We start from the raw sequence: 17,177 nt of genomic DNA, 5'->3' as shown, positions 1-17,177 counted from the left end.
GCCAAAATTTATATGCGCGGGCTATGAGTCGTTATCGCCGAAAATTAAATGCGCGCGCTATGTGTCATTACCGCTGAAAATTATGTAATAATAATAATAAATTTAAATTTGTACCGCGCAGTTTCTATAAAAATATTCAACTGCGCCTTACAATAAATATTAAATTAAAAATAAAATAGAAGTTCAAAATTACAATTCTAAAATTTCATAAATAATAAAATAATTCATCATATGCGTGCTATGTGTCGTTATCGCTGAAAATTATATGTGCTCGCTATGTTTTGTTATCGCTGAAAATTATATGGGCGCGTTTTGTTTCGCTATCGCTGAAAATTAGAGCGCGCGCTATGTGTCGTTATCGCTCAAAATTATATGCGTGCACTATGTTTAGGTATTGCTGAAAATTATAAACGCACGCTATTTTTTGTTATTGCTGAAAATTATCTGTGCGCATTAGGTTTTGTTATCGCTGAAATTTATATGCGCAGGCTATGTGTCGTTATCGATAATAATTATATGCGCACGCTATCGTCATCACTGAAATTTATATGCGCGGGCTATGCGTCATTATCGCTGAAATTTATATGCGTAGGCTATGTTTGGTTATCGCTCAAATTTATATGCGCGCGCTATGTGTTGTTGTCGCTAAAATTCTTATGCACAGGCTGTGTCATTATTGCTGAAATTTTTATGCGTCTAAGTTTGGTTATCGATGAAAATTATATGCGCACACTATGTGTCGTGATCGCTGAAAATTATATGCACAGGCTGTGTCGTTATCGCTGAAAATTATATGCAAGCGCTATTTGTCGTTGTCGCTCAAAACTATATGCGTTCACTATGTTTAGGTATTGCTGAAAATTATGTGTGCGTTAGGTTTTGTTATCGCCAAAATTTATATGCGTGGGCTATGTGTCATTATCGATGAAAATTATATGTGCGCGCTATCGTTACCGCTGAAATTTATATGCACAGGCTATGTGCAATTATCGCTGAAATTTATATGCGCAAGCTTTGTTATTGTGACGTCATGTTGGTCACGTGACCTCTTTGCCATGTGCTTTGCTTTTGTTTAATAAAGCATTGAGTTGTTGTTTAGTTATGACTGTTGGTCGTCTATTTATCACTCGTTGCGCCCCTAGAATAGCGTAACGTTACATGGTGTCAGACGTGGTAGTCGTCGTGTTGTAGAAAGCCGCTGTAGAGTGAATTCAAGCTTTCAAAGTCTCAATTGTGTGAAGATTGTGCTTCAACGTGCCGCCATTTTGAATCCACGGACATGCTGGACGAAGCAGATGCTCCTCCCGTTATTAGCCCGCCGCAATCAGGGTTTATTGCCAATGTATCACTTCCCCAGAAATTCGACACTAAAGGAAACCTGGCTGCCAATTGGAAAAAGTGGGTACAGGTTTGGAAAGCGTATGAAATTGTCACTGGCTTGGACAAACAACCTTCAACGCTTCGTGTCGCCACGTTTATCACGTGTATCGGTCCAGATGCGCTGGAAATACACACTGGTTTGCCGTTCTCGTCGGACGCTGAGAGGGAAAACATGGATAAAGTCCTCGAGTTGTGGCAGAACTACTGCATAGGACGAAAGAATGTGATTTATGAAAGATACAAGTTCAATAATCGTTCACAACAAGCAGATGAGTCGATTGATGCATACACAACAGCGCTTCGCACACTTGCCGAAACCTGCGAATTTGGTTTGTTAAAAGATGATTTAATCCGAGACCATTTAGTCTGTGGTATCAGGGACAATGGTCAGAGGAAAAAGCTTCTCCAGGAACCGAAATTAATTCTGGAAAAATGCCTTGATAGCTGTCGAGCAGCCGAAGCGACTAAATTGCAAGTCCAAGATATGCCAAGTCAAGGCAAGGAATCAAGTGAAGTCAACGCGCTCAAATCATCTCGTCCAAAGTCACACACCAGTATGGTCGACGACTGTAAATTTTGTGGCAAGTCTCACGAAAGAAATAGAGAAAAGTGTCCTGCTTTTGGCCAAATCTGCAAGAAGTGCAAGAAAGAGAATCACGTAGCGAGCAAGTGTCATCTTCATGGAAAGAAGAGTGTCTCTAAGGAAAAGAAGCCAAAGGCTACGAAACCTAGCTCCAAGAAAAGCAATTGGAAGAAAGTGAATGCTCTTGAAGCTGTCACCTCGTCAGAGGAAGAACTTTTGGCTGTAGACCTCTCCACAGAAGATGTTAATGTGAATACTCCTGAAGTGGTTGATGTCAGTGATTTCCCAAGTAAGATTTATGCAGCTATGGAAATACAAGGAAAGACCGTAAAAATGCAGATTGACTCTGGTGCATCATGCAATGTACTCCCAAAGGAATACCTTCCAGAAGGAGCAGAGGTTCAGAAGACAAACAAGTTGTTGACAGCCTACAACAAGGAACGAATCCCAGCACTTGGAACAACAAGAATCAGCATGCGCAATCCTAAGACTAGAAAGAAATACAACGCTGAGTTTGTTGTAGTGGATGGCAGTTATACACCATTACTAGGAGCTCGTGCTGCACAGCAGATGGGTTTCATTGTAGTCCAACATCACAATATCCAACTCTTGAGCAACAATGAAGTCTTCACTGCCTCACCGAGTAGTTCTCTTACTAAGGAGCAAGTGTTAACCGACTTTGGAGACCTCTTCAAAGGACTTGGAAAAATGGACGGAAAGTTACACTTAGAAGTAAATGAATCTGTCCCACCAGTTATAATGCCTCCCCGCAGAGTACCTGTCGCGTTGAAAGGAAAGTTCAAAGAAGAAATTGACCGTCTTGTCAGTGTTGGTGTCTTAGAGAAAGTAGAAGAGCCAACTAAGTGGGTGTCCAGTGCAGTGGTGACAGCGAAAGCGAATGGGAAAGTCAGAGTTTGCATCGACCCCAGACCCCTGAATGAGGCACTCAGTCGAAGCCACTATCCTTTGCCTGTCATTGATGACATTCTTCCTGAACTTGAGAAAGCACGAGTCTTTTCCAAAGCAGATCTGAAAGGTGGCTTTCTCCAGATCGAATTAGATGATCAGTCGAGCCGCCTAACTACATTTCAGACACCATGGGGCAGACATCGGTGGTTAAGGATGCCATATGGAATTAGCCCAGCACCTGAATACTTTCAGCAAAAGCTAGATGAAAACCTGCAAGGATTACCTGGAGTCTACAGAATAGCAGACGATTTGCTGATTACAGGCCAAGGTGACACCAAGGAAGAAGCAGACAAGGATCATGACGCAAACCTTGTACGCCTACTACAAAGATGCAGAGACAGGAACATCAAATTAAACAAAGCCAAGTTCGACTTCAAATGCAGCCAAGTACCATTCATTGGACATCTGTTAAGCAATGAAGGAGTCAAACCCGACCCCAAGAAGATTGAGGCCATTGTGAAAATGGAAACCCCCACTGATGTCCAGGGTGTTCAGCGTCTCATTGGCATGGTTAAGTACCTTTCGAAGTTTCTCAGTAACCTGTCAGCGTTATGTGAGCCTCTCCGCAAACTAACACACAAGGACGTTGAATGGCATTGGACACAGGAACAAGAGGATGCCTTCCAGTCTCTCAAAACTGCTGTTACACAAGCCCCAGTCCTTAAGTATTTCAGTCCACAAGCTCAAACTGAAGGACAAGGTGATGCATCTCAAAACGGCCTTGGATTTGTTCTAATGCAAGAGGGTCAGCCGGTTACATATGCAAGTCGTGCACTCACCCCAACGGAGCAGAGATATTCTCAGATCGAGAAAGAGCTTCTGGCTCAAGTCTTCGGGCTAGAACACAATCATCATTACACGTTTGGAAGACGAGTGATTTTGTGGACCGACCACAAACCTCTGATATCAATTTACAAGAAGCCCCTTGTTTCAGCACCAAAACGTCTACAGCGACTACTGCTTCGACTCCAGCAGTATGATGTTGACTTGAAGTACAAACCTGGTTCTGAGATGTACTTGGCTGATACCTTATCAAGAGCTTCTTTAAAGAACATCACTCAGTCTAAAGCAGAGGAGGAAACTGAGTCCATTCATGCAGCTGATTTTCTCTCTGTCTCAGAGCCTCAGCTAACAGAAATTCAAGCAGAAACAGCTCAAGATGACACTCTCCAACAGTTGAAGAAGACCATCATCAGTGGATGGCGAGAAACGAAGAAGGAAGTCCCTGTGTCTCTCCACCCGTACTTCCTAGTTAGAGATGAGTTATCAGCACAAGATGGCCTAATCTTCAAAGGACAGCGTTGTGTCATCCCCTTGAGTCTACGCGCAAGAATTAAAGAGAAGTTGCATGGAGCTCACACTGGAATTCAGAGTTGCCTTCGCAGGGCTAGAGAAACTGTGTATTGGCCAGGCATGAACTCAGAACTAACTGATTACATTTCAAAGTGCGATATCTGCTCTTGTTATCAGTCAAGCCAACCAAAAGAGCCTCTCATCTGTCATGAAATTGCTGATCGCTCTTGGCAGAAGATTGGAGTAGATGTTTTCACACTAGATGATACAGACTATCTCTGTGTGGTTGACTATTACTCAAGTTACTTTGAAGTGGACAGACTAGAGAGCAAGACTGCAGCAAACACAGCCAAGAAACTCCGCAAGCAGTTTTCAGTCCATGGAATTCCAAATCAGCTAATCAGTGACAACATGCCATTCAACTCTCTGGAATTCAAAGACTTTGCAGCCAACTACGAGTTCGAAGTCATCACAAGTTCGCCTGGCTATCCCCAGAGCAATGGCAAAGTCGAGACTGCGAAAAACATCATGAAGAAAGCCAAGCAAGCCGGCACAGATGTTTACTAGTCCCTGTTGGATTGGAGAAATACTCCTACTGAAGGAATGTCAAGTTCTCCCGCCCAAAGGATGTTCGGTCGCAGAACAAGAACGCTGCTTCCCACCAGCAGTTCTTTGCTAAAGCCAAAGGTCCAAGAAGATGTGAAGGAGAAACTGATCAAGCAGAAGTCCAAACAAACCAAGTACTACAACCGGACCAGCAAAGAACTTCCACCCTTACAGTCAGGAGAGATTGTGCGAGTCGCCCCTAAACAAGGTGACAGAGAACGGAAGTGGTTCAAAGCGTGTGTTGAAGGACAAGTTGACATTCGGTCGTACGAAGTCCGGACTGAAGATGGCAAATTGTACAAGAGAAATCGACGACATCTTCGCCAGTCCAAGGAACCATTCGGTCAGTCGGCTGAAACCAGACTTGTCATGCAACCCCAACACAACCAGACGGGCACATCACCCACAACAGCTGTACCAACCACACCCAAAGCCACAGGTCAACCAGTCCAAAACACCCCTGTTGATCTACCCAAGCAGGCAGAGCCGGTGACAGTGTCCCCAAGCCAGGAGCCACCTCCCACAACAAAGCCAACCTCAGTTGTGACAAGGAGTGGACGAGTGTCAAGGGCACCACAGTACTTACAGGACTTTGTTTAAGAACTTTAGAATGTTACCCTTGATGAAGTTGATTATTATTATCACCAAGTTGAAGTTAAGAGACTGTTATTTGTTATTTGACATTATTTGTTTCAGTCCGTTATGGCAACCTCATTTGCGAGTACTGCGTTTAGTGTACAACTTTCTTATTTATTTTTTTTATTTTTTTCGCAAAAGGAAAGGTGTGACGTCATGTTAGTCACGTGACCTCTTTGCCATGTGCTTTGCTTTTGTTTAATAAAGCATTGAGTTGTTGTTTAGTTATGACTGTTGGTCGTCTATTTATCACTCGTTGCGCCCCTAGAATAGCGTAGCGTTACAGTTATTATCGCTGACATTTATATGTGCAGGTTATGTGTCATTATTGCTGAAATTTATATGCGCAGGCTATGTGTCATTATCGCTGAAATTTATATGCATAGGCTGTTTGGTTATTGCTGAAAATTATGTGCGCGCGCTATGTGTTGTTATCGCTGAAATTTATATGCGTGTGCTATGTGTCGTTATCACTTAAAATTATATCCACCGGCTATGTGTCGTTATCGCTGACATTTAGATACGCGGGCTATGTGACGTTATCGCTGAAATTTATATGCGCGGGTATGTGTCATTATCGCTGAAAGTGATATGCGAGGCTATGTTTGGTTATCGCTGAAAATCATATGCGCGCGCTATGTGTCGTTATTGCCTAAATTATATGCGCACACTGAAAATTATGTACGCTTGCTATGTTTGGAAATTATATGCGAATAACTATATTAGTCTATATTTTGGTATCGCTTAAAATTATATGCGCGCGCTAAGTCTTGGTATTGCGGAAAATTATATGCGCGAGCTATGTTTGGTTACCGCTGAAAATTATATGCGCGCGCCATGTGTCATTATCGCTGAAAATTATATGTGCGCGCTAAGTTTCGTTATCGCTGAAAATTATATGCGTGCGCTACCTGTCATTATAGCTAAAATTTATATGCGCGCGCCATGTTTGGTTAATGCTGAAATTTATATGCTATGTGCTATGTTTGTTCATCGCTGAAAATTAAATACGCGCGCTATGTGTCGTTATCGCTTAAGGTTATGTGCGCGCGCTATGTGTCGTTATCGGTGAAAATTATATGTGCTCACTACGTTTCGTTATCGCTGTAAATTATATGGGTGCGTTATGTTTGGTTATCGCTGAAAACTATATGCGCGCGCTATGTGTTGTTATCGATGAAAATTATATGCGCTTGCTATCGTCATTACTGAAATTTATATTCGCGGGCTATGTGTCATTATCGCTGAAATTTATATGCGCGAGCTATGTTTGGTTATCGCTCAAAATTATATGCGCGCGCTATGTGTCGTTTTCGCTAAAATTTATATGCGCAGGCTATGTGTCGTTATCGATAAAAATTGTATGCGTGGGCTAAGTTTGGCTATCGGTGAAAACTATATGCGCACACTATGTGTCCCTATCGCTAAAAATTGTATGCGCGCACTGTGTCGTTATCGCTTAAAATTATATGCGCGCTATGTGTTGTTATCGCTGAAAATTAGATGTGCTCGCTATGTTTCGTTATCGCTGTAAATTATATGGATGCGTTATGTTTCGTTATCGCTGAAAATTATATGTGCGCACAATGTTTAGGTATTGCTGAAAATTATAAACGCGCGCTATCTTTCGTTATTGCTGAAAATTTTCTGTGCGCATTAGGTTTTGTTATCGCCAAAATTTATATGCGCGGGCTGTGTCGTTATCGATGAAAATTGTATGCGCGCGCTATGTCGTTATCGCTGAAATTTATATGCGCGGGCTATGTGTCCTTATCGCTGAAATTTATATGGCTGCGATATGTTTCGTCATCGCTGAAAATTATATCTGCGGGCTATGTGTAGTTATCGTTGAAATCTATATGCGTGGGCTATGTTTCATTATCGCTGAAATTTTTATGCACTCGCTATGTGTCCTTATCGCTTAAAATTATATGCACCTGGTATGTGTCGTTGTCGTCCAAAATTATATGCGTGCACTATGTTTAGGTATTGCTGAAAATTATGTGTGCGTTGGGTTTGGTTATCGCCAAAATTTATAAGCGCGGGGTATGTGTCGTTATCGCTAAAATTTATATGCGCGGGCTAAATTTTGTTATCGCTGAAAATTATATGTGCGCACTGTGTCGTTACCGCTGAAAATTATATGCGCGCTATGTGTCGTCATCGCTGAAAGTTATATGCGCGCGCTATGTGTCATTATCACTCAAAATTATATGCGTGCACTATGTTTAGGTATTGCTGAAAATTATGAACGCGCTTCTTTTCATTATTGCTGAAAATTATCTCTGCGTGTTAGGTTTTGTTATCGCTGAAATTTATATGCACGGGGTATGTGTCGTTATCGATGAAAATTATGCGCGCGCTATCGTTATCGCTGAAATTTATATGCGCAGGCTATGTGTCATTATCGCTGAAATTTATATGCACGCGCTGTGTTGTTTTCGCTAAAACTTATATGCATTCACTATGTTTAGGTATTGCTAAAAATTAGCTGTGTGCGTTAGGTTTTGTTATCGCCAAAATTGATATGCGAGGGCTATGTGTCCTTATCGATGAAAATTATATGTGCGTGCTATCATTATCGCTGAAATTTATATGCGCAGGCTATGTGTCATTATCGCTGAAATTTATATGTGCGAGCTGTGTCATTATCACTGACATTTATATGCGCAGGCTATGTTTGGTTATCGCTGAAAATTATATGTGCGCGCAATGTTTTGTTAATGCTGAAAATTATATGCACGTGCTATATTTGTTTATCGCTGAAAATTATATGCGCGCGCTATGTGTCGTTATCGCTGAAAGTTATATGCGCGCGCTATGTGTCGTTATCGCTGAAAATTATATATGCTCGCTATGTTTCGTTATCGCTGAAAATTATATGGGCGCGTTATGTTTCGTTAAATACTTGTGAATTGTTCGTGGGTAGCCACGAACAATTCACAAGTATTTAATAACAATAATAATAATAATAATAATAATAATAGAAATGTCCTAGGACGGATGCAGAAGTATGTCCTAAGTAGTAGCCTGAACATTGTAAGAACTTTCAAGGTCTTTTGCTGGATTAAGATGCTTAAACACTTGTTGCATCAAGAAAATAGCTAGATGAAGCACAGACTTTTTTAGATATTAATTTAATTGATTTTCTTTGTTTATTACATGATTTTATTGTAAATTTGAACGCAGAGCTAGTTTCAGGTTCCCGCCTAGTTCCTTGTGTGATTTTTATTTTTTATCTGGCATTCAGGTGTTAACACACTGCAATCTTCCAGACTATCATTCTTTATAAAAACGAATATTTAAGAAGACGCGTACGAAGCAGCCACTCAAACGTGACTCGAATAAGGGTTTAAAGTAAATGAAATTTGTTTGCTGCTGCCGCAAGGAAGTACTGTGTGACACCATGTGGAATTTGCCCCATCCATAGTAAAGAATGAGAGTTGCCGCTCGTCAATAGCGGCTTTTCAATTTTCGTACAAAAAAGACAAGATTCACTAGCTCTTTTAAGAACTTTCTTTTGAGAAGTCTTGTCAAAAACAACAGTTTAATAGCTTTATTACAAAATCCAACCAAAAAAGCAAGAAAGTAGACTTACCCGCAGGTAACGAGTGCTAATCTAGGCAGGTCAGATTTACAACTTTTATGGGATAAAATTATTATAATTATTATTATTACATTTATAACAATCAGATATTAAGAACGGTAGAAACAGAATTTAGGAAAGGTAAAGAAATCACAAGGAAAACAACAATTTGAAAATTAACGAGTTATAGCTAATTACCTGGACCTATTTTCTGTACTATTATAGACGTTTCGGGTATAGTCAGTTTGATTTGCTAAAGTATCGAAGAGAAGCTGACGAATTTCTCCTTTGTATACTTTCTTAGGCAAATCTCTTATTAAATCTCACTATCACCATTCCACAGTCTCACGCCAAATTGAGAAAAAGGACGTTTTTGTATTTCTAGTCTAGTGTTTTGGACGTAAACCTTTCCTGAGCTGGATGACCGCGTGTTATATCGGCGTAAAGACGTTTTTCCAAACAGTTTCAATGTGTTTTGGGGCATGTTATTATTATAAATGCCGTACATTAAGTTGGAAACTCGCATTATAGAAACGTCAATGGTAAGATATTCGTATCAGCAAATAATGGAATAGCATGTTCACGACTATCGGTAAAATAAATCATGCAAAGTGTCCTTTTCTGGAGAATAAGAATTTCATAAAGATAAGCCTTCCATGCCTGGCTCCAGGAAGCGAGACCATTTTTAAGTTTAATAGATAGGATGGACATTGAAAAATTGGGCTTTGTGCTTCATTAGGGGTTCCAAACACCGAGAAACAGGTTCGACCTCCTAGATTTATTATTTCGAGGTGTTTGGAATCCCTGATGAACATGACGAAGCACTTGCCCTCGTTTTTGACACATTACATAAAAAATATAAGGAAATTAACTATGTGATAAGCTGGATAAGCTTAACGCAGTTCCACAAACTAGCATAAAAAGTGTGTATCAGGTTTTGGAACATCAGTTTCTAAAGCATATCAGCTAATTGTCCCAAGAGAGTAACAGACCTTTTTAGTTTGCAACAATATTGTACCATGGGTGCATCATCTCTAAAATATTCAGTCCAGAATAAAAGGATCTTTTAAATACGCGAATTACCAATTCTGCTCAGCCCAGGCCTCTAGCGACTCAATTCCGTCCTTAATCCGAGGGATTCATTTATCAGTTACATTTAACTTAACTTAACTTAACATTGTCCCCCCCAGATTACATAACTGACCCAAGCTTTTGAAGAGCTCGCCATTAGTTTACAGAGTTTCTGCGCCAACAAAATATGACCGGTAAAAATTAGCACCATACATCATGATAAAACGCACTCGTACTCGTCCTTGTCCTCCTCGGTCGTTTCTAAGTAATCTTCCTGTTTGTCTCCAGTCCTTTCCTTGTCCTTCTCCATACTGGTGCTAGTGCGAGGTGATGGATTGCTGGCCTCAGAGGATGGACTGCTGTCCTTTTGTTTCTTGGAAACAGCTTTTGCATCGGTCAGTGCTCTGTCAAGAGCGAGCCAGTGCTCCTTATGAAGACCAAAAAACAAATGGTAGCCATGGCTACAAACAAGGAAAACAAAATGAAAAATAATATTGATTTAACCTAATACAGAACTATTTTTACACTGTTCATTACTATCCGGGAAAAGCAAATCATAGCAACGACTGTTGAAACCCAAAAGGGCAATTGGGGTTAGCACGCACATTTCTAAGATAATTAAGCAACAACAATTCTAAGTATCTTTAAAATACATTACAATGCATGAGAATGCGTTATTACCCTCAATATCCTTTTTAGATTTCAACAGCCCTTGCTAAGATCATCCGTTGTCGCGTAGTCATAAGCCATGTAAAAATAACTTTGAATTAGTAGGCACCATAGTAAAAAGAAATTAGCATTTCTCGGACGATGTGCAAAAAGTATGTGCAGTAGTAGCGGTCCTTAAACAAATTTTCTGCTAACAATGACCCCAACACCGCAACCTCCCTGTCTCCCCTCTCTCCCTCTCCCGTGGTTTAATAAAGCCCAGAGCATGCACAGTGAATTACCCGGTTGTGGCAGGAGGAAAAGGCAATACTTACTGATAGCCTACACAAGTTATCTAGTTTAAATGGGTTACGTTTTTTGTTGTTGTTAATTTTACCTTTTTTACGCCATTGGAAAAGCTATTATTACCTTGTTGCTTTCATGCAATAAACTTTAATAACTGATTGGATTACAATAGATACTGGGTGGTTACTTTTATTTCTGAAATAAATATTGCTTTTGCAAAAGCTAGTTTAATAAGGAAAACTTTCGCCCTTATAAGTATTTGACAGAAGTTTCCCCACTTGGGTTTTAATATCATCCCCTAAGATGATTACTTCCGTTGATTTCCTGGTCGCTTGGCTTTGAAATCTTCCTCCTTCACAAAGTTTTTTCGTTTTTCTTTCTGTTTCTTAAAGTCGTCAATGGTGGGTTATGACGACAGAACAATGATATGAATGACATGAAGAAACTGAGAAGATGTAGAACTAGGCTTAGATACAAATATCTCAAAAAATGGTCTAAATATGTTCTGGAAATTGTCATGAAAAGTTCTCAATATCCCGATTTTTTCTAAATTGCATATTTTTCTAAATATGTTTGTACATATCTTAAATTGTAACGTGAATTAATGACGTATATTCCGGTTGTATTATGTTTGTAATGGTGGTCAAATGTTGACAGTACTTTATAGTAGCAGCGCGTACAATGATTTCCAATACTGACAGGCAAAATCGCTGACTTCCAAAACCCAACAACAAGGCTGTCAAGGCATTTATGATTTTCTACCATGCATTTAGTCACTGAATAAATGTATGCATATCTGCCTTTTATGCTCTATATAAAAACGTTTTACTTTTACCACGTTAAAATTATCTGTAAAGTATTATAAATTTTAATTATAAGTCTAAAGATTAATCAAGTCAGTGCTTTTAAATATTCAGGCTATGATTAAACAGATCTTTTTACTATGCAAATTACCAATTCTGCTCAGCCCAGGCCTCTAACGACTCAATTCCGTCCTTAATCCGAGATAGTGATTCCGCAGTTGTGGTGTGAAGTTTGATGGCATCGTCAATGAAGTCCGTCAGACACGTGCTATCACGCAATACCAAGGAAAGTATGAACCACCAGTCGTGACACTTGGCTTCCATAAACATCTGCAGCAAGAACCTTTGAAAAGAATAATCAACAACAACTAAGTTTACATAAGTCTTCTTTGTTGCAGACTTAACCAGGGTTTGAGCCAGGCCGTGCCATTGCGCCAATCCCGCACTGCAATTGAAATTGTCCCTTAAAAAAACGGCCAAGGGGACAATTTGTTCCCTTCAAAATTTAGGGAAAAACTCGAAGGGAAGCAGACATGAAGGGATCCCAGAAATTGCAAGCTAAACAGAACGTGGAAAGTATATTTTACTGCACTTTGTTCGTTCAAAGTTCATTCTCAAGTCACGTTTCACAACAGAAAGCTTTTTCGCTCCAAATCGAAGCCAGACTGAATCAGAGAAAAATGATACAGAAGAAGAACAGTGTATTAATCAGGAAGAAACGGATGAGGATCAACGGAAACTGAAAAAATCATGAACTTTCCAGAAAACTTGGTTGCGAGATCACACATGGTTGCGCTATGAAAAGGAGGCGATGTTCTGCTATTTTTGTCGGAAATCTAAGACGACAACCCCTTTGTATCGGCAGAAGGGTGTACAAATTTTAGAACCTCAACTCTGCAAAGACATAAAGACTGTTAAGAACATGAGGATGCTGTTAATGAAGAAGCTATGAGGGATACGTTCAGCAACACACAGCGCCGTGTTCCTAGAGAACAATCGCAAGCCATCCTCACAGCAATGAGAGCCCTCTACTGGCTGGCCAAGGAGGACATAGCCACAGTTAAGTATGACTCACTACTCAATTTTCTGGATGAAGTTGGCCTCGAAAGTGTTAAGAATCTTCGAGTGGGAGGAAATGCTACCTATCATTCTCATCAAAGTGCAGAAGGTATGCAAGATGCTAATGCTACTGTTCTGAAGTCTAACATTGACAAACTAGGGTTAGGGACTTTGACTTTTCTACAGCCCTTGATGTTTGGGCTAGAGCCAACAGAAGAATTAGTACATGTACGTCTACCAGTAATTAAGAAAGGAATTGAAGTTTACAAGGGGATGCCGAGACGAGATTCTACTGTGAAATGTTTTGAAGTATAAAGTATAGTCATTGATCCTCTGTTTAAATATGACGAGAAAAAAAAGTCTTGACACCAATAACTTAACTTTTCTTGTTTGTATTGATCACTGTTCTTGTATTACAAGGATCAGCTAAAAAAATGTTTTTGTTGGCTTGCCTGTATCAATGTAAAAAACTGTTGAATAAACATTAATTTATCTGTCCCCCTAAAAATAAAAATGTCCCCCAAAATTTTAGCCAAGGGGAAAAATTGTCCCCCAGTGATCAAATCCTAGCTCAAACCCTGGACTTAATGCTTTGTGCAGTATGTCACCAGATGGGCAGGAGGCAACTCAACCTTTCGATTCCTTGAAACCCAGGAAATACTCGTGCTTTAGTGAAACGCTCACGACAACTGTACACGGACAGGACTTATTGTACCATGATAAGAGTGGAAATAGTATTGTGTTTGCAAGGACACCTACCTCCCTATAACCCATTCAGTCAATCAAATCAAATATTTATCTCAAGTCAATTTTTAAATAAACATTGTTTCGTCGAGCTTTGATGAAAAGGTGTTGCCCTGAAAAGGAAGGTCCTGTCCTGACTATCATGATCATTCTCATCTAACACGAGCCGTGTTTTCAATAAGCGTCATCCCTTAGTTGTTGTTATGCATGGCGAAATTAAGGGATGTTCATTTACAAAATTTTCCTTCCATCATTTACAGCGCATGGACGATTTCTACCGGGGAATGAACTGATCTGGGCAACCAATACCGCCCAATATTGTTCCATCGAATAGCTAAGGCTTATTTGTGATGGAGAGGCTCTCCTGAATATTACTTTAGTTACTGTACAAACTGACCTTATCTCTCTTAGCGCTTGGACCGAGCCCTTGAACGTTAGCTGGGCACGAATCTCCTGCACATCCACAAACCCAGGTCCCTCTACTCCCCAGATCCAGTCCTCCTCGCCATCTAATGAGTACGCCAAGGAGCTGGTTTCTGATGGGTCCCCGCTGACACGTCCTATTTCATCATCTGCCGATAAACCATGAACCAGTTTAAAGGGTTATCTCATGGTCCTTTATTGTAATCATCTATGATGGGACTGCTTTTTACGTTGTACAAGGTGGTTTCCAGCTTTAAATGGAATCCTAAATTGCTACCATTCAAGTAAATGTCATTGAGAAGTTCTTCCCTGTTGTGCCGTTTATTATGCTTTACACAGGGTAGTTCCGGCATTGTTGTACTAATATAAGAATTGCATTCATGTAATTTTCCGACTTGCGTGTCTTATCTTTTATGGTAAATTAGTTGATTTGTCACGTGAGTAGTATCCTGTCTTTACTTACTCCTGTAGGCTGGAGACAGGTGTGCCTCCTGCTCCTCATCCATTTCCTCTCCCAGCTCAATCCCAAGCTCCAACCCACCCTCCAACTCATCTAAGTGTTGTCGACCACCAACGGCACTGCTTGACGAGGACACGGATGAAAATCGACCTACAGAATTAAATGTTATCTTAATAACAGAAAGAAACACATATATACGAACATGTACCTTCTTATGGCCTGGAATAAAATCTAATGAGCCAGCCTGAAACTAAAGGGTACAAAAGAACAAGTATGAGTGTGACGAACCCTGGCTGAGTGCATTCATTGATATTACATCCCGAGGGCAGAGGAGACCGTCATGACAAACACTGATATCTGGCAAATTTTATTAGACAAAAACATCTTATGAAATACTATATGAGTAATAATGAGACGTATTGTTTTCAACATGTCAAGATTTATTGTCCCAAATACATGCTACCTGAAAGTAAAACCAAAACTAAAAGCTACCATTCCAGTAATGGCCGTTGGTACAGTGCCAAACTGTATATAGGGAGGCGACGGCTTCGATTATCAGTCGGACCTGTACCGACCAATAACCAGTTACCTTGTAAGACCATGCTGGATATCTTGAACACCTTGTCTCAGTGCAGATGTCTCAGTGGGATTGAGGACGATATGTACAGTATTGGTGGTTTGTATCACCAGGTGTTGAAGATAGTTCAAATCACATTACATGGGCTGAGTGGTGTGAAAGCATTGCTGCCTTTATGAACTGAAGTTCGATGTCAATCTCAGCAGGTAGCTAAGCACAGACTTTGTTGAGTCACAGGTGGCAACCGAAAAAATGAGTAATGTCTATTAAAACAACAACCGTGGACGATAATCCTGCTGGTATACGTTACAATTGTTGATCTGATCGGCTTAACAAATACAAACGATAAGAGAAGCAAAGACTGATACAACGTAGAATTACGTTTCAGAGTGTACTATATTTTGGCTGGCCAAACCAGCCTTCTTCAGGCACAATGGGAATTTGCATTGGGACATGCGCTTATGCTACAAGTATTTGCTTAATAACGAAACTACGTAAAGCTGATTGACAGTATAAAAGATGAAGCAAATGAAATAAAAGGAAAAAAGTTAGTAAATTTCTTCGCGAATATTCAGGCCACGTGGAAGAAGTGTTCCACCTTTTGAGATTAGAAAGGCTTCTTTGGCCTTATGGATTGAGTCTCGGTTGGAGTAGATGTTTTGCAATCAATGCCCATAGAAAAAGTCTACTCCAACCGAGACTCAATCGGTAAGGCCAGGGAAGCCTTTCTAATCTCACAAGGCAGAACACTTCTTCCACGTGGCCTGAATGTTCACGAAGAAATTTACTAGCTGTTTTCCTTTTTATTATTTCATTTGCTTCATCTTTTATACTGTCAATCACTTTAGTTTAACGTAGTTCCGTTATGGCGCAAATACTTGTAATATAACACATGTCCCAATGCAAATTCTCATTGTACCTGAAGAAGGCTGGTTTGGCCAGCTGAAATATAGTACACTCTAAAACGTAATTCTATGTTGTATCGGTCTTTGCTTCTCTTATCAAAAGTTAAACGCTGTTGGTTTGTGTTTGCTCTATACGGTAGTGCCATTAGGGATGCAATGGAGTCGGAATATGGTAAAAGGAACAACAAATTAAAGTCAAGTTGCCATGTGCATATATTCCCCCAATAAAATGATGTAACGAAGCAAACAAACGTCTGTTGTCATCTTTTATACTGTCAATCACTTTAGTTTAACGTAGTTCCGTTATTGCGCAAATACTTGTAATATAAACACATGTCCCGTTATTGTCCCGTTATAGAAATTCCAAACTTTACCCTTGGGCCAGGACTCACCATATCTGGTGAATGTTTTGGGCGAGAGAGGTACAGATGGCGTCATCTGATTAACAGCAGGATAGGGAAGACTGAAACATTTATGGATACTTTGTAGAGTTTCGTTGAAATCATCTACTCGGGCGGCACGATCCCTATGTAAAAAAAGATACACACATTCAGTAGGATTTCACTGTTTATCTCAATTCAGGTTTTAAACCTTTCACAGACAAGAAGCTGTAGACAGCTAGTACTAGCGTAGTTAGGTTCTAGCAAATGGTGAAAAGCAGATACATGATAGTATTGTAGTTAAAAAAAGGCTTATTTTATAACTGGATAGACTTGTGGAAAGGTATCTAGTATGGCTGGATCCTTAATGGGGGAGGGGGACTCTATAGGAAGCAATGCCATAGAGGTACCAGAATGTCGTTTTGTTGGCATGGATGAAATTCACTCTAGATAGAAGCATCTTCGGTTTCAAGAAAGACTTTTATGAACTGGTATAGGTGTAATGATTGAAAGCAGATTCAAGTCTGGGCTCGAGCGGAATACCCTGACCTCAATCCAACTCTGATTTTAATGATTCCCCCTGTTGGCCATGATAAATACAATTTAACTATCCCTTTTTCAAGCTCAACATTGTTACAAAATACACAAGCCATATGTGGGGAATTTGAATTACCAATTATCACACTGATTTGAAATTGTCATTTCAACAAGAACTTAATAAAGGGAACTTCATTTGGCAATTGTGCTG

General features: G+C 40.1%; 1 protein-coding gene across 4 annotated transcripts in view; it reads right to left on the bottom strand.

The window, feature by feature from the left end:
• Positions 1-8,965: 8,965 nt before the first annotated feature.
• LOC146460477 (guanine nucleotide exchange factor subunit RIC1-like) overlaps positions 8,966-17,177 on the bottom strand; it is a 52,605-nt gene continuing 44,393 nt past the window's right edge. Inside the window, exons 30-34 of one of the 4 annotated variants that reach the window (XM_085088175.1) lie at positions 16,424-16,575; positions 14,571-14,717; positions 14,082-14,256; positions 12,033-12,224; positions 8,966-10,585 (exon numbers count right to left, since the gene is read on the bottom strand). In XM_085088175.1, coding sequence (XP_084944301.1) covers positions 10,339-10,585; positions 12,033-12,224; positions 14,082-14,256; positions 14,571-14,717; positions 16,424-16,575 — 913 coding nt within the window. In that variant the 3' untranslated portion in view covers positions 8,966-10,338. Of the gene's footprint in view, positions 10,586-12,032; positions 12,225-14,081; positions 14,257-14,570; positions 14,818-14,850; positions 15,366-16,423; positions 16,576-17,177 lie in introns of those variants that run through there. The other 3 variants (XM_085088176.1, XM_085088177.1, XM_085088178.1) reach the window with 3 other exon arrangements.

Source organism: Pavona decussata, unplaced genomic scaffold (assembly GCF_977016875.1).
Source record: "Pavona decussata unplaced genomic scaffold, jaPavDecu1.1 SCAFFOLD_213, whole genome shotgun sequence".
NCBI lineage: Eukaryota > Metazoa > Cnidaria > Anthozoa > Scleractinia > Agariciidae > Pavona > Pavona decussata.
This window is presented reverse-complemented; position numbering and strand designations above follow the sequence as displayed.